This window comes from Microtus pennsylvanicus, chromosome 11 (genome assembly GCF_037038515.1).
Source record: "Microtus pennsylvanicus isolate mMicPen1 chromosome 11, mMicPen1.hap1, whole genome shotgun sequence".
Taxonomy (NCBI): Eukaryota; Metazoa; Chordata; class Mammalia; order Rodentia; family Cricetidae; genus Microtus; species Microtus pennsylvanicus.
This window is the reverse complement of record NC_134589.1, coordinates 78,606,734-78,625,093: the sequence shown is the minus strand read 5'-3', so window position 1 is coordinate 78,625,093 and position 18,360 is coordinate 78,606,734. Positions and strand designations below refer to the sequence as shown.

At 36.0% G+C, this 18,360-nt stretch overlaps 1 protein-coding gene across 1 annotated transcript in view; it reads right to left on the bottom strand.

The window, feature by feature from the left end:
* Positions 1-216: 216 nt before the first annotated feature.
* Positions 217-18,360, bottom strand: part of Gabra1 (gamma-aminobutyric acid type A receptor subunit alpha1) — a 56,351-nt gene continuing 38,207 nt past the window's right edge. Inside the window, exons 8-10 of the mRNA XM_075941304.1 lie at positions 9,952-10,104; positions 4,864-5,066; positions 217-3,058 (exon numbers count right to left, since the gene is read on the bottom strand). Coding sequence (XP_075797419.1) covers positions 2,747-3,058; positions 4,864-5,066; positions 9,952-10,104 — 668 coding nt within the window. The 3' untranslated portion in view covers positions 217-2,746. The remainder of the gene's footprint in view (positions 3,059-4,863; positions 5,067-9,951; positions 10,105-18,360) is intronic.

Genomic DNA, 18,360 nt, shown 5'->3' with positions numbered 1-18,360 from the left:
AGCAAACAACAAACAACAATTATTTGATAATTCTAGTTCTTAGGCAATTCTTCGCAAATAATAATATCAAACTATTGACATATTTTTAAAGATTCTTCTGAGTGGCCAGGTTGCTGTTGAAACTCGGTACTTGCTGGTATTTCTAGCCCAAAAGTTGGTTAAACAGGGCAATGGACGGACCTTTGCATGTTGTATAAACAGAATCAAATATTCCAGTTTATTATTGAATAATGTAAGCTTTATTATTATCATAGGATACAGTGAGACATGAGATTAAAAGCTTTTGCTAAACGCTGTAAAGCGCAACATGCAGCTGCCATGAGCAATCTTGACTCAGGTTGGGTTTTATTGCCACTTGCACGAAGGTGCATAAACATTCAGTGTCATCTTTTAAAAATATTCCTGGGAGTCAACAGGAACTGCCCTCTATAAGGGTGTATCTTTATTTTCCAAGGAAGACTTAACTAGTATTACATGGTTTACCAAAGCACGCTTGTTGTAAAGCTACATAGGATAATTCCTCTTTGATAAGTTTGCAATCAATTTACACAATAGAATATTACTCACATGTACTAACAAACTCAGAAATGACAGCAATGCAATCATTGCAAGGCAGTAAGCAGACTAATAGATATTCACATCTAATAAGCAAAATACAGACCCAAAACTAGGCGTGAAGAGTCTGGGAGATAAAATGCTCTCACTGAACTTGTCAAGTTAACGTCGGAAAATAACAAGATAAACAGCAACACAGATGTTAGAGCCATAATTTATTTTATTTTCTTTACATATCTATACATGAAATGTCCTTGGTTCAGCCATTTTTTTTGGCGTAGCTCATGAAATTTAGGCAGGACCAAATCAAACAATGAAGCACATTTAAAATGAAACCAGAGATTTGTCATCTTTAGGGATACACAAGCAATGTGTTTTCCAACATCATTGGATAGCAGCTTTTTGAGAAAAACATCACTCAAACATCAGGTATAGATTCTAATTGTCTTATTTGGCAATTGTACTAAAAGGTTTACATCATGGTCTTATAAATGTGATTAGACCACGATCTGTGGATTCTGAACACTAAAGTTAAGTATCTGTGAAAATGTATCAGACAAAAGGAGACTTCAAAAATACCTTCTTCATAAATATTTACTTCTAAAACATCTGGGCAGTAATGAAAGTCTAGACTTTTTATAAGGAATATTAATGGACCTCTTTTATTTAAAGCCCTTACATAGTATGCCTACAAATATATTGCTGCAGTATAAATGAAATGTAATAATATTACTCAATAAAAGCTAGTTCCTGTACATTCTTTCATGTATTTTATATTTTTGATGCTACATATGGTACAGCACTTATTGAAATAGTTGGTATCAGCAAATAGAGAAATAATATACAGCTGGTTTTCTAGCTCCAACTACTGTTCCCTATTTTTTTTTCTTTTTCACAATAGCCTAAAGTAGGGAAAATATGGTATGACAGAACTCAAGCAGATAGCAACTGTTCTCTTATTGAACACTGGGCAACAGTGAAGTTATGAGCGTTCTCTATATAATTGGATTTCATTCTCAGTATGTTTTAAGTGGCATCTGTCTCCTACAGGCTGTTCTGTTCTTAAATGCAGGCTGTAAATGTATTTCCATAGCATTTAACAACATTCTAACAGCTATAAGTGGAGATTCCTCGATGATATTTTAAGAACATAACTTTAAAAAAAATTTAAATGTACAATCTCATGCTGAATATTTACATATATAATTTATATATTCTATTTTTGTTGGCTAGTCATAAATTTCAATCTAAAGCTTTTGATGTAGTTATATAAAAGAATACATTCAACAATTCTAGAGCTTGCAAAATAGTTTTGCCCTTCTGAAAAAATCTTCATCATAAGAATAGAGTGATTCTTGGATGGATGGACTATCTGGGAATAAGAGTTAAAGGAAGGGTAGTTTTAAAATTATTTAATTAATTGATTTATTTCCTCTTCTACGAAGTAAACATCTGTGTTAGGCTAGCTAATCTCCATAGGCTACTGGTAAAAGTTCAGATGACAATGATGCAGCCTGTTGAAAGGGTTTCTTTTTATTGGATTGAGAGTGCTGCTTTGACAGCTGCATCTTACCCTGTTAGACTTCCATAATTCTAAAATAGCATTAAACAACAGAATACTATGTAGCAAGATTTAAAAAAAGAGCCTAGGGAATTTTTTAAATTTGACAATCAAAACATTAAATCTAGATAATAGCTTAAAACATAAAACAAATAAACATAAACACACCATCATTTGTGCAATAAAGACGTAGATTTAAAGTTCATTAAACATTTGTCATGTGTCCTTTTTAAACACCTTCACACAAAAATATTTTTGACATATATATTTTTGAGAATATTTGGAAATATATATTACAAATGACTCTGTGGTTATAGTTAAGCTCTGTTTTTCTTCTACTTTTCATTCTATCTTTGGACCTTCTTCCCCTATCCCTTCCTCTCATGTCTATCACCTTCTGACATGATTTTGCTTCCTGGCTTCCTCTCAGAATCCTGTCTCCAAGCTGAGAACTCTGCTCTGCTCTGGACTGTCAGACAGGGGTCTCTTGTTCTTATATAAAATATGGAAATAAGGAAACCTTCAGACTCTTTAAGACAGAGGCAGTGAAGCAGATAGGAATCACTGCATTGAGAACAGAAAGCGATTCTCGGTGCAGAGGACTGAACAACAGAAAGCGACTAAAAGGACCTATTGATGCGGTGTGGGGGCTTTGAGCTGAGGCTCTCTGTTTAAATAGGTGGCCCAGTAGACTAAGTTGAAGATTCCAAATAGCAGCGGGAAGGCTATTCTTGACAGTCGGTCGATTTTGCTGACGCTGTTAAAAGTCTTCTTGGGTTCTGGTGGTTTTGTCTCAGGCTTGACTTCTTTTGGTTCGATGGTCGCACTTTTAGCAATGGTTGCCAAGCCAGGATCACCCCTGGCCAAGTTAGGGGTGTAGCTGGTAGCTGTTGGAGCATATGTGTTGTTTTTCTTAATGAGAGGATCCTTCACTTTCTTTGGCTGGAGAAGAAAAAGTAATTTATTTAGCAAACAATGGGAGACAAAATTATAAGTTTCTGAGCAAAACAGCACTTGCTACAAAACCCAAATCTTTGCTTGATTTAAAAATCTACAATCTGTAATTTATGACTAACATAACTGTGATCATTTGAAAAGCCAGGCAATGTTTGTAACCTTTTAGACAAGAGGTAGAATCTGTTTCTTCACCGGTTAAATACAAAACAGATGGGATTATAGAAGCGATGTTATGCAAGCTCAGGATACTGGACTCAAAACCTTTTCAGTGTCAGCCTTCACCTTCTAGATACTTCCTGGAGAAGAAAGCCCAGGATAGACTAGAGAATACCTTGAGAATAGGTACAGTGCAAGACCCATGACAGCCAGAGCCAGCTGAGGCCTCAAATACGTGAAGAGGCCAAGTGTTTCTCAACAATTGTCGAACCTCCAGTACATCACAGTGGTGTGAATGAACCCAGATTACATGAAAGGTTGTTTCTAGGCACAAATTCAGGATCGTCAGCAAATAACTGGCTGTTATTTCAGGCTAGTTCCTAGACTTTTCATCAGGAGATTTTCCTAAACAGCTGTCCTTTTTCAGAGTTATATGATTTAACACAGTTGCCCTTAGCTATTTGCAGACATTGAACACTTGAAATTCATCTAGACTTACTTGAGATGTATTGTCAGCAAAAATATGAATAGAATTTTGATGATTTGTATAATTAAAAATATAGTATAGTGCAACTCCTTAATGGCTTGTAACTATAAATTCAGTATGTTTTCTGTATTCCGTATATTGGAAAATAGTATTTTAATCATCATGGTTAATGTTTATTTATACGTTGCTGAAGTATTTTTATTATTGTTGTTATTGCTTTCCTGAGATAGGGTATCCCTATATAGCTTTGGTTAGCCTCCAACTAATAGAGATCCACCTGCTTCTGCCTCTCAAGGGCTGGAACGAGATGGTCGAGATGGCAGAGAGACAGAGGGAGAGAAAGGGAAAAGATGTCTTGATTGAGGGGGCCACTAAGGAGCTAACAAGAAATCTGGCACTAGGGAAATATTCAGGAATCCACAAGGATGGCCCCTGGCTAAGACCCTAAGAAATAGTGGAGTGGGTGGCTGAACTGGCCTTTCTCTGCAATCAGCTTGATGACTACCTTAATTGTCATCACAGAACCTTCACCCAACATCTGATGAGAGTAGATCCACAGTGAAGCACTGGGTTGGGTAGGACCCTTTTAAAAGAGAAGGTAGTGAATGTGCACAGGACGTGCTCTTAGTGGCTACAGCTGAGGACGTATACCCCAAGGTCAGGCCAGTACAGATGCCTGAATACTGTCACTGAGGGATGTCAATTTTTTAAATGTAACCCAACTGAAACATAGAAATAGTTAAGTTCAGAAAACATCCAAAGGGGGTATGTTTTTTTTTTTGTTACAAAAATATATAAGACTAGGAAAATAATGGGTTACTTTTGGCACTAAATGCGAAAAGGTTTTAAAAAAAAAAAACAAAAACAGTTTCCAAAACCAGAGAAGGCACATTTGAAGAGAGATTTCATCTTTAATCGTCTCTCCTTCTTTTTCCTATCCTGTACCTGCACGTCAATTCAACCAAACAATCTCCATTATGAACAGTAACAGAATATTAATCCACCTGACTTCATCATTTACAGCCTGAGAAGATAATAAAAAAGTCCTCACTCCCGTCTTGCATCTAATTCCACAAACCAACATATTCCTCCAAAAGGCTTATGGCCTCAAAATCCTGATATAACAAAGAGCCACTATGGTATTTACCTTTTCTGGAACCACGCTTTTGCCATCCCACGCATACCCTCTCTTGGTGAAATAGTTTACAGTGGCAAACTCAATCAGAGCTGAGAAAACAAAGGCATAGCACACTGCAATAAACCAGTCCATAGCTGTTGCATAAGCCACTTTTGGGAGGGAATTTCTGGCACTTATACTCAGGGTTGTCATGGTGAGAACGGTTGTCACTCCTATAAGGAGAGAAATATAGTAAATAGACAATTTCATAACAGTAGGCCTAAGATCAAAGGGCACCAACAGCATCATACTCAGATTTGAACCCATCTATTTTGATTTGCAGTGGAAGAGTCATGATGTAGGCTCAATATAGTTTAAGATCAATAGAACAGCAATAGGTTGGGTGGTTTGGAAGAGATAAACCACTATGCTAATTGAGAATCTGTTACTAAAGCAATGAACTTCTTTAAATAGGCATCTTGTATGTGTATCCTGAGTAGGATAGGGGATAATTCAATGCACCCAACTCTTGATATAAAAATCTTAGGTGTCTACTGCCTGCAGTATTCTAGAAATATCTATAATGTTGTTTAATAGTCTTTGTCCCAAATGTAGGTACCTGAAACTCAATTAGTCCTCGATAGTCGAAAGATGAGTAACAGTTTGGGGAACTGATTATTTACCGTATTTGCAAATTTGCTCCTGTACTATTTCTTGCTCAAAAGAGTTGCTCATTCCCTAAGAAGCAGTGCATGCATGTGTAAATGTATAGCAAGTTACAAAAAAGTTGCAGTGGGCAAGATACTATATACACATAATTGCATATAGATTTTAAATATCTTGCTTAAGATCAAGTGGCTTAGTGGTAGCAGAACTCGTCCTTAAACACAGATTCAGATGTCCATGACCTTTCTTCTTTCTAATGTTGCCTCATCCTCTCCACTCTGTAATTCCAAATCTAAGGATTTAAGTGTTAAATTGGTCTTTCTTTTCTTGTCTCTAGAATCTTGATTCCACCTCATTGCAGCCTCACAGGGCACTAGTGGGTGGGGTGGGGCTGTACCTTTTTAAAAAATATTATTTTACAAGCCAATGACAGTTTTCCCTTTTTTTCCACCTTCATTTTTTTTCTCCCCACCTCCTTCCACACTTCTCATCTACTCCTTATAAAGCAAGGCCTCCCATGGGACTCAGCGATGTCTGGTATATCAAGTTGAGGCAGGACCAAGTCCTTCTCCCCCTGCATCAAGGCTGAGCAAGGTCTCCCACCAAAGAAAATGGGCTCCAAAAGTCAGTTTATGTACCAGGGATAAATCCCGGTCCCATTGACAGAAGTCCCCCAAATTTATTTAGATATTTCAATGAAACAGAGTGTGGGTAATGATATATTTTACTGTTGATTGGACTAACAAATGAAACACATTGTGTTGGTACCGTATACTGAGTTTAATGCTTTGAGAGGCCTTTAGTAAAATTTACAAATGTTTAAAAATATTTCAAAGTTATCTTGCCAGAATGGGTCAGAGATTACCACCAGGCAGCCTTGAGCGACTACAGGGACTATTTAGAGTGCCCTGGTATATAAACTCACAGACCTTTGTCACTATGACTGTGAAGAGGCTAATTCCATTTTCTATCTGTCTACTGTCTATGCCATCAGTGAAATTCTCAGAAAGGAGAAGCTTTCTGCAGTCACTCACAACATTACTGTGGGGATTACATTTAATCTCATGAAGATGATTGCATTGCTGAGGAAGGAGCTGTCAATCCATGAATCTGAATCTGGGATTAATTCCTCCTGCTGATAACTTTAGAAAATCGGATGTGCTACATGGCTTATAGAAATTGTTTGTAATCTGCTTTAAATCAACAAACATTCTTAGGTTTTCCAGGAATATCAGGGTGGATGTTTGTAGTCTTTTCACTACACTAGAACATTAAATAACGAAGAAGAAATACAGTTGAATACCTATTAAATGATATTCTTTACACATGATCAGGATTGTAAGGAACATATTTAATGTAAGTTTGGATGGCACAGCATTCAGAAAATTCTAGGGCAAGTCCTTATTACATAACCAAACTAAAGAATATTAGCTGGCAAGCTGCCCCCAGATTTACATATCAATATTAACTAGAGCAGATAGCAAGGTAATTAAGAGTCAGTAATTGGGGAACAGAGCAGCCCAATTCTAAATCCCAACTGGATAATTGCTATATGACCTTGGGACAATTTCTCCACAATCTCAGGCTTCGGAATTGTTGCTTTTAATTTCTTCCTTGTTAATTGATTTTATTAAATCTAACTCACAGTGTTATTGGGAGTATTAAATAAGATAATATAATAAAAATATTCAATTCTTAGCCGAAGGGTTAAGGGAAATACTAACAGCTATGAAGGAAAATGTCTGTGTTCTATTTCACATATCAGTACTGCCCTAAACTTCAGTTTTCTAAAGTTCAATTTACAAATGCAAATATCAAAAGTAATCTGGAAATTAATTATTTTACCCCCCCCAAAAAAAAACCTCTGTAAACTAGGAATAGTACAGAATAGTTTAAAGGATATGTGTGTGTGTGTGTGTGTGTGTGTGTGTGTGTGTGTGATTCGAATGATTTGAAGTTCCTGCCATATAAAAAATGGAAAGAAACCAAAAGGTCAAAAGGTACTGAATGGTTTTTAGATTCCAATGGTTAAGCCTGATAATATATTTTACCTATCCTATGGATACATTTAAAGATTGTTTTCCCTTCCTTGTACCTGCATTTGACTAGAAATAAGTTCAGACATATGCATTAAAAAAGACAATGTTTTATTGCTGTTAATGGACAAAATTAAAGGTAAAGCTTGGATCTTATTAGCAGCAAATTTACATGACATTGTTTGCAAATAAGTGAGCACAGGAAGACAAAAAGATTGTATTTTCAAGTGATGCCTCATTTTGGATTGCTTTGTATCAAATTCTAGTGAGATTTTTTTTCTCTGTCGGTATTTCTTTACATACTGGGGACGTGGTTAGGTATCCACGGAGCTCAGAGAAATGTGCTAAGTTCAAGTTAAAAAGAATAGAAACATGTACTGAATAAATGTTAAAGGGCTAAAGGGCTAGGAAAATGTATTTGTGGTTTTTATTGAACTTAAACACCACAAATATATGACTTTGCACACAGAAATACTTGCTGTAGCTGAGTTTACAGTTATACACTTATGTTCACCAAAAGGTCGTTGGTGCTTTAAGATCATTGAAAATGTTATAAGTAATGTTTTGGACTCATAAAACACTGAAAAGCTTTGGCAAATTTCCTGTTAGAAAGGACATTCATGACTTGAACAAGAAAAGGAAGGTAGGAAAAAGGGGTAGGGGAAAAAAACCTTTTCTGTGTAATACTGGTTTCATTCTTTTGAAATAAAATAAAATGAAACCTAAACCTAAACCATGTGTCTAATTCAATGTTTATTTCCTGGTGCAATGAGGGCTGAGATGGGATGCCCATACAGAGGCAAGAATCTCTCAAGAGGTCGGTCTTAGTGTATTGCATGGTTGTTAACCTTGGCAAATAGGTACAAAGAAAATGAATCGGAAATGAACTGCTTGTTTATTCTGCAGGTGGAAATCATTTTGCAGGTGAATTTAGTTGTGGGCTTAAGCTGTTGTCAGAAGGCCAGGGAACAGATTAGGAGATCATCAAGCTACAGGCATTGTTAAATTCAGAAGACAAGAAACTTCTGAATAGGTAGAGCAGGGTCTGTCTCTATTTTTGAGAGAACTGATATTTTATCCCTTAGACACCATGGCTATCAGGGACATCAGAACCTCAGCATATAAACTGATTTGAAAATATGTAAATGGTTTTATATGTGGTACCTATGGCCTTCAACACAGCAGATACATAGTAGTTGCTTGTTGAAAGAACAGGGATGAATACGTCTTCCTCCAAAGAGCATGTGGTTATTACTTCTAAATGAATGATCGGGACCAGAGTGAACCCATTACGTGCCAGCTTAATGTACCAGGATGAAACAAAGGTGATGGCTCTGGGCCAGCATTTAGGACAATGAATCTGGAGCTAACACTTTATCATGATTCCCCAGCACCTCTCCTAGTAGCTCCTAACCTGAGATGAATTGAATCATGTGTTCATTTGGTTTCAAGTTAATAAGATGTTCAGAAAAACAGTGTCTAAGATGATTTAGGTGTCAATGACATGATGTGGTGAATCTCACTGAAAATGACTAGTATAGAAATCACATAACAAACTGTTCTTCATAATTTTATGATCATTAAAACTTCAAGTTCAAGCTTGTATTTCATTAAGGCAATAGTGTACATGTCATTTATGACCTCGTCTTATATTTCAGAACAGAGCCCTAGCTTGGTGCATTTAAAAAAAATGCAGTGTCTAAGTGAATCGATAAGTTGACTGTAGCTTTAATGCCTTCCTCATATTGAAAAGCATGGTCAAGATGGTGTTTTAGCTGAGATTCAATCAGGAAACACTACTTTCTATGAAACATAAACTCGAAAATAACGTACCAGTAGGTCAGTTTTCACATTATACAAGGGTGTTTGTTCACTGTTCAAATAATTTCCTATTACATTGTCTTGACCTACAATGTTCAGGTTATTTTAGAGACTCTAATAGAAAAGAGTCTGTTTCTAACTCTTTTGGAATGCACTTGAGAGGTGAAAGGAATTATCTATTTCTTTGTTCACTAACGACCTCTCCTAACTTAAGGTAATCCTGGTTTTAAAAGTAGGCTGCTGCTATTTTTCATGATTCTCAAAATCATATGCTATATATGACTTTAAAATCTTTAGGTTATTACATTTTAATCTAATAAGTGCTTTTGATGTCTGTTCCACTGTCTTCTGTGACAAAACATCAAATTAAATTTATATTAAGACATTCTATTTGTATTAGCAAAACAGCTTTCTATGTAAAGACTTTAGCTTTTGAATCATATCATAACAGAAATGATAATTCTTCGAACTTTTTAATAACACAAAGTTCAAATTTGAATGTAGAGTGGCATTTTTTTTCATTTTCTTTGCAGTGCCATAACCATTGACTAACCTGCCCGCTAGACCGGTACACACATATATTGATTCCACTTACCAAAGACAGTTCTTGCTGGTACCGACTCTCTGTTGAGCCAGAAGGAGACTTGTGAGAGAATAACTGTCATTATGCATGGCAGATAAGTTTGGATAACAAAGTAGCCGATTTTCCTCTTCAGGTGGAAATGAGTAGTCATAACCACATATTCTCCTAAAGGATGAAATGGACAGTGAATTTGAATAAGGTGCCTTTGAAAAGATGTTATTTCCTGGAGTTTCAAATGAAGTAAAGTTCTGGAGGTTAGCCACATCTTGTTGTCCACATGGCATCTGTATGCTAGAGGGCAAGGAACATTCTCTCTGAGGATAATACAGAGCTTTTTAACTTAGGATCCCTTCCTATTACCTCTGTTGAATCATAAACCTAAGGGATAAAGTTAAGCCTATATTTCCAGACTGATTCTTAAAGTGATGTGCTCAATCAAATGTGTTCAACAAACAAAACCATACTTGGCTTCAAGTGTGACTTTGCAAAACAGATTGGGAATGCCAACTGAGCAAGCTATGATGTGAAAGTTGGAACAGGTGGATTTTAGTTTCAAGACTTCCTTGGGTCTTAGATTAGTAATGGAATTTGGTTAGAAACAGAAAATTAACAGCAAGGTAAACTCCATTATTTCTCCAAATTTTCTTCCCAGAATCACTTGCTAGTATTTGGGAACACATAACAGTCTTTCAGGTATATAAAGAATAATTTGAATTTACAAGGAATTTTATACTGGTAGTAATAATTTTCTATTACTTTCATTATTTTTTTCAGTATTGAGGATAGAACCTAGGACATCGCACATGTAAGGAAGCTACACTGCATCCATATCTCTGTAACCCCCCTTAGGGTTTATTTCAGTCCCTAGCCTGGACTGAGAAGCAATGCTAGGCACTCTCTAGGATCTTTCTGTTTTATTAGTCTGAAACAGTAGATAAACAACAAAAACGACAATAAGGGTGGATTTTTCTTCATGTTACATCTATTCAATTGCAAATCTTCAAAATGTTCAGCCTGATTCACACAGAATCTATATGTGGATGCATACACGAGAAAATAAATCTATTCAGAATAAGAAATCATCATTCAGTGTAGAAGAATTCCCTACTAGTCCCCATATTCCTATTCTAAACTTCTCAATACTTGATTTATCACTTAAGAACAATTCCTGGACCTGACTTCAGTTCCTATTATGTGACCACACCTCCTCCAGAACATCTCATGATTCAGTTTTCAGTCTCTTACCTCCCTGTCACTCTGCTCACAGGATGCAGTAGTGGATGTCTCTTCTCCATAATACACTCTCACAAACTTCTTCTTTTTAATTTTTTTCGTTTGACTTCTCTTAATAACTCACTAATAATTTTCTTCATAAATTACTGAGTACTGTCTCAAATCACCATTTCCCTTTTTATTTTCAAGTAAACGGTGCATGCTTCTCTCCTCAAATCCCTCCTCTAATCTTTCTTGGATGACAGATTACCCTCCATCTCTCTTCTTACTGGCTTTGTGGCAGTATAAAAATGCCTGCCGATTTTGTAGTGAAAATAATTTGGTTTTAAAAATAAAGACCTCTAACGGAAATTCAAAGAAGACAAATAATAGCTTCTCATGGTCCACTAACAACTATGCTTACAATCCACATTGCAGTTCACCTAGCATAGCTGATATTCCTATACAAAGAACAGAGTGTTCTAGTCCAGCCTAGGGTTACATAGCCAGAAAATAAAAACACAATAGTTTATTTCCTTTAAAATATTGAGCAGCACATACTGTCTAATCATTGCCAATAATATATTGGATTACTCCTCACATATAAAAGGTTTAGAAGGAGAGGATTCTATCATCACAATTGATTTCACCTCTGCAGCATCTTTCATCCTCTTTTTTCTTTTCCATGCTTACTGTTCCCATCCCTTTTAAAGATTAATTACAATAAGCTGTCTTATGTTCTACCAGTAACATCTAACTCCAGTTTTTTTCCTACCTTCAAATGTACAGGGATCTTTTACATGCAATCATAATATCCTTCCTACTTAAAATATATAACCATCAAAGAGATGGTTAATAAAGTAGTAGCTAACTTGAGTGTATTGGATAGAACAATTCTAGAAGTGTTAGAAAGAAAGAGTGTTTCTGAACATGGGAATTGACTCAGGGAGCTAAGAGTTGAAATGTAGGGCCCTGCTCTGCCCTTGTTCCTGGGGTGCATCTGGAGGACAGTTTCTGGTCAGCTAACTAAGCATCCTGTTTGTTTCAATGTTCTCCTTGCCCTGCTTGGTGATTAGCTGTAGGGCATTGTCTCCATTGTTAACATGGTAATTTCCCACTTGCCTGGGCGGAGATCCTTGTGCAGCAGTTAGGTACATAAGGATTTCTCCAAATCTGAATAAACGGCATTCAGCTGATCTCCTTTTGAATGACCCTGGTCTCTTTGTGTGTTCTTTCAATCTCCAGGCACTTGCCCGACTCGCGTACGGTACAGTGGTGCGCAAACTGTACCGAGGGTGTAACACAAAATCGGGTGTTACATTGAAGATCCATTTTAAATGTAAGTTGGACAACCCAGTTCCAGCCCAGAAGCTGAAAGCCCGAGTATGAAAATATGCATGACTCTCTCTGTCTTACAGTGATTTTGCTGCTGTTCTAGCTCACAGGTATTAGAGTCTGGTTGCTTCTTCGGTCCTTGAAGTTGGACTTATGCTAGCAACACTCCTGAGAATTTCAATAACCATTGTTCTGAGACTCCAAGATTTTGAGCTAAGCAGATTTGATTTGCCTTGGGATTGGTGCCATATATTCTATTATGCAACATGCCCCCAAACAATGGAACCATCCAGTTGTGGACTAAAATATAAAAATTCCTGAGCCAAGGCATACTTTTCCCCATTTAATTATTTTCCTTGGTATTATTTTAATAGCGATAGAAAGCTAACATATACAATTATCTATATCAAAGTTTCTCAAACTTACAATTGGCATTTGGGATCAAAGAATCGTTTGTGGTTTAAAGTCCATCTTGTGCTCTGATATTGTTTAGTTTTATTTCTAGATTTTACCTGAAATGGGGACCCTAAAGCAATAGATATCACAGACTTAAATTTCCCAAAAAATCTTACACTAGAGGAGGAAAGACCTCAAACTCTGGTTGAAAGGAGGAGGAGCTGCTTTCCAGAGGAAATTCCACACTGTCCCAACAGTTTGTCTGAGATTACCACCAGAAAATCAATATGAAAATATTTCCTAGATTTCATTTCATCTTTTTTTGTAAATTATAGTCCTGCTAAAAGAGAGATAGACTCTAGCAACATTTTGTGTTTCCTACTGCTACCTAAATCAATTCTCTCTTATCGTCTTCTCGGGAATATTTTTTTAAAAGCCACTGTGTTTGTGTCGCTGAGACCTGTTAACATAACTACGAGTCAACAGCATCAGGTGATGCTTCCTTCCCTGCAATGAGGATAGAAATGGTCTGCATTGCACACAATAAAGGATGATCTCTTCCCTGTACTCAAGGTTCTTTACAATATAGATTAAGCAACGCCGGCTCTTGCTTTTCCATACATCTTAACATCTTTGTACCTTGGCCAGGCAAACTATTTGACTTCTATTGCTGAACATTTTGTACATCAATCGATTGAGAAAAGCCCAAATATCAGATCCTCTGAAGGGTAGCAAGAACTGTCCTGAGGGGAAATTGTATTAGCCTTGGAAGAAAATAAGTTTATTTGAGTTTAATACTCAGATCTATTTTCTGTTTGTATAGCTGTGGGCACCACATGTAGACTTTCTTGCTGTCAGTTTTCTTGTCTGTAACATAGTAAAACTCTAGTATAACTGAATGACAAATAACTGCTCTAACAGGACATTATATAAGAACGCTAAAATAAATCTTAGTTACTTTCTTCATTTCTTTCACTCTTTTCCCGTATCGGAACTGGGGAGAGGTGTTGGCAAAAGAAATGCATTTAGAGTTACAGAAAAAATAACATTCCTAAATTCATCAATTGGTATTAATGACAACTCAACTTATTGAATATTTACTAAGCATTTTGTACTTTAATTACAGTTGCTCTTTATACTCATTAATTAAAACTATGTTATCCATTTTACAATCTCTTTTTCAAATATTATATACAACCTTTAGTAGTTTCATTTTGATTTCTCCGTGAATTGTTGGTGATATCTTCAAGGTAAACAGAAAGAAAACCAAGAGATCCTAATAGCATAAAAGCTCAATTTTTTGAGATTTTTGTTAAACTTTATCCTGTGTAGATATGCTAATGCTGTTTTTCCATCCTAGGGTACAGTTTACTATCCCTATTTATTCTACTATGACCTGAAAAATGTCATCAGCCTAAAGGCAAAAATATCCCATCTTTCATAAAATGTCAGGAAGATGAGTATCTATCTACATATATTCCTTCATCTTTTGTTATTTACACTGTGACATTTTTGTAAAGAGTCTGTAAAGGATATGATTCTGGAGAGTTACTTTTCGACATTATATTGTATTATAAACAATGTATTTTTCGGAGAGATTAGAAAATTACATGAGGGCTTGCTTCCACTGTTTTGAAAGCATCGTAATTTAAATAAAATGTAAATAGCACTGGCCAAAAACTTTTAAATACGGAAAAGAAGTGGCAGAGACACCAGAAACAAATTGTAATCATTTTAAAATTAAAGAAAAACAGAAAAAAGAAATGCCCATATCTTAATATGAATTAAAAGTCTAGACACCAATTGTGTAATACTAAGTATAACAAATTAGCAATGTAGAAGTATAAGTTAAATATCCTCAGAGAGAATCTAACCCTGAGGGAAGCTTGTAAATTAAAAGGAATAAAATCTGTGATATATTACAAAGTAAGATTAAGGAGAATGCAACGATGGAAGTGGATATAATTGGGCAAATTGGTATTTGGAGTTGGTTTGGAGGTGGCTTTCTCATATGCTTGTTAAACATCTTGGTTTGTTTTCCTAGCCTTCCTTTTTCTGATTTGTCTACATTATATGACACTGTTGAACTGGCTTATTTGCTATAATGCTCTGAGGATAAAATTTAAGAGCATTGTGACAGTATTTGTAATCCTGAACAGTGTGCAGATTTACAACATAAGATAGAGCGGTAGATGTATATTCTTTCTAACTCGAGAAATCAAGTCTCAGTCAACTTGTAGAATGTTATTGAACATTAAGTCCATACGGAATGTTTTCCACATTCCAAGGAAAAAAAAGGAAATGTGCTTCTGTAATGGAACGCTTAGCCTAACCAGATCTTTTCTCTCATTTGAAATACCATTTAGTTGACTAGAAAACCACAGAAGCCTTTTCTCTGAAGACCATGCACCAGACTTTACAGATAGGAGCTCTGAATGCTGATCACATTTCAATCCAGTCAGATAAGATGATCCCTGATAATGTTGATCTAGAAAGTTATCTTTCAGACAAAATCTAGAAAAGCCTCCTTATCCAAGAAAGGTGACCCTGCAGTTTTTTTTTTAGTCATTTTCCTAAGGATAAAATATCATAATTCAGAAGAAACAAGTTACATTCCAAGCTTACTAACAAGCCCTCAGATCAAACTGGCTTTGGAAAACAAAACAATGTCAAGTTGCCCTTGAAGATTTTAAAAACATTGCACGAATTACTTTCTTATTCTTTTCTTGATATTGATGTTATTCTTGTCCCAACAGCCAATGCAATGGTTTCAGTTTTCTTTACATGAGCTGCAATCACTGATCTATAATCTCAGATACCATTCTTTCTCACATCACTGAAGTGACATAGAGGTATTTGAACCTGAAGCCTGTCATGGGGATTGCAAGATGTGTGTTTACAAATAAGTAGGATAGCACTGCTTAACATTGTAAGTGGCCATTTAGAATTGACTAGGCCCCTCAAAAGATATTAAGGTGGACAAAGATTTTTTTTTTCTATCTAGTGACTGTTTTGTGTTTAGAGATATTATTCTCTGGTCTCCTGGCAGGAACAGGGAGGTAATTGAACTCAGTGTCATCTATCTGAACGCTTTCCAGGCTCCACAATGAGGTGTGAAATATAGCATTGACAACCTTGCACGAAACCTTTGTTGCCTTCATCTGAAACGTGCAGAGATGGATGGTTGATGAGCTAAAGTGGACCCAAAGGATGTATAATTTGGTTTCTTCTTGTAGTGTTGAAGATGGATATCACACTGAGCTCAAGTATTTGAGAATTTGCTGTCATTTTCCCTGCTCTCCAGTACTTAATAATAAGCAGTGATCACCTCTTTTATTCAGATATATTCAATGTCAAATTATAGAATGCCTATTCCAAGTAAGGCTAACCTTTGGGGTTGACCAATTCAGTGACCCAAGTGTTGGTCTTTTATCTCCTTGCCTCAGTCAACCTTTCTTTTTGATTATACTTTCTACTCTGAATAACTGTAATTTTGTTGGCATGCTTCCTTAGGAAGCAAAAGGTCATTTGAGAGAACCCTTAATTTAAAGATGTCGTATCTCATACTGGAGTGGGCTATTATGGTATGGTCACAGTCATGAAGAATAGAACTTCAGTAGAGTCTTGTTTGTTCAAACGGTCTTCCAGTATGTGTGTGAATTCCTGCAATATGATTATCTCCTTGATATCACCAACTACTATCACAAAAGATTAAATGTGCCTGTGTATATGATACTAAATGCATAGAACCTGGAATATTGGCTACAGTTTCCCAACAGAGACACATACTACCAATATAAAAACTTGCCTCGGGTTGTAATTTTTCCTCAATTAACCTAAGCTACATTTTCCCCTTATTTACTCAAAATATTTATTCAATGCCTCCTCTGCCATAGCTAATACAGAAAATAATAGGGATAAAGTAAACAGACATGATCTCTGCCCTCACAAAAGCATTAGCACGGCACTTAGCACCCATTATGATAATTGTAGTTTATGTGTTCATCCACTCTTGACTTCGCCTTCCCTGAGAGCAAGGTCTGTGCTGTGGCCATCATTGAAACTCCAGTGTCAGTCATGATACCTTACTTATCAAAACATTCCTTTTCAAGAACAGAGCTTGTTTGGGTATCTTTTTCAGTACATGTTGTAAAACAAAAACAATAAAAAAAGAAAAAAATTGGGACTTAAACAATAGCCATTGTGCAATAATTTGAACATCTACTGTGTGATATTCCTCAGTGTTTTATACTAGGGCTGCACCCCAACTTCTAGTTTTTGTCTTAGGTATGAGGCTAGAACATGAGTGCTTATCCATGCTATGCAAGTCACTCACCCTTAGCTACATCCCGAGCCACTATCTCATCTTTAATGAAGTATGTCTTTCTGACCCCTGAAATGGAGCACAAATTTCTGTCTAGAGAACGAGGGAAAGTTTCTGTCTGGCAAAACAACTGGTTCAACATTTTAACGTTTTTGGGACAGTACCGGGATGTCTATCCACATCCTCCTCATAGTAGAGAGGAAATCATGGGATTTCCACCATGCTGCTGCATTTCTGATAAGGGCATAGTTGAGAGCAGATCCTCTTCATCTTATAAAACAATAAGTATAACTATTTTAGCTCCTAAGCAAGTGATAGGTATTTGTAAACAAGCAAAAGGCACATCTTGCATAAAAATTAGGTGACTGAATTTTTACATGAAAATGTTAACATTTTTAGAGTCCCAAAATGAAATCTGGAACAGAGGAGTTTTGTTGTTGTCATTGGTGGTCAAGGTGGTTTCTTGATAAACTAGCATCATTGCTTTTGTAAATGACATCACTTTTTTTTTTTGAAATCACAAATTAAAGCCCATTAAGTAAATTCAAATTCTGTGAGATGTGTAAAAAATAAATATTAGCTCTTAAAAATATTCAGCAATTTAACACATGTAAAATACAGAAATTTGAGGGGAAGCGTAAGTTTTCTGATTTGTTATGTCCCATGTTTAACTTACAATATTTTATTATCAGATTTCAAATAATCCAAGATGGTCCCCTGTATTACTTAACTCTTTACAAGAACCTTTGGGCACAGTTGGCTTGAGAATTAATTGATAAAACTTTATCTACTTTTAATTCCAAAATGGAATGGTCAGTATTGTATACCTCCGCTGGCTTCGGCTGTGGGAACAGTCTTTTCGGTGTCCTGTGCATAGTGATCAATGCTTAAATTTATACATGATTCTTTGACTATGACAATAAGTAGGATATAGAGGCCACAAATAGCTAGCATTAATGTAACAACACTATGTGCAAAAGCTTTTAGAAAATTATCAGCATGGGTTTGATCTATTATTCCTAACATACTGTAGAGTTACCATAATCAGTTGGCAAACTAAAGGCATAACAAATTAACACAGACTTTCATCCGTAACAGTTTATAACTCAAGTTTCTGTTTATATCTCAGGCTGCCCTGATCATATAGAACCAAC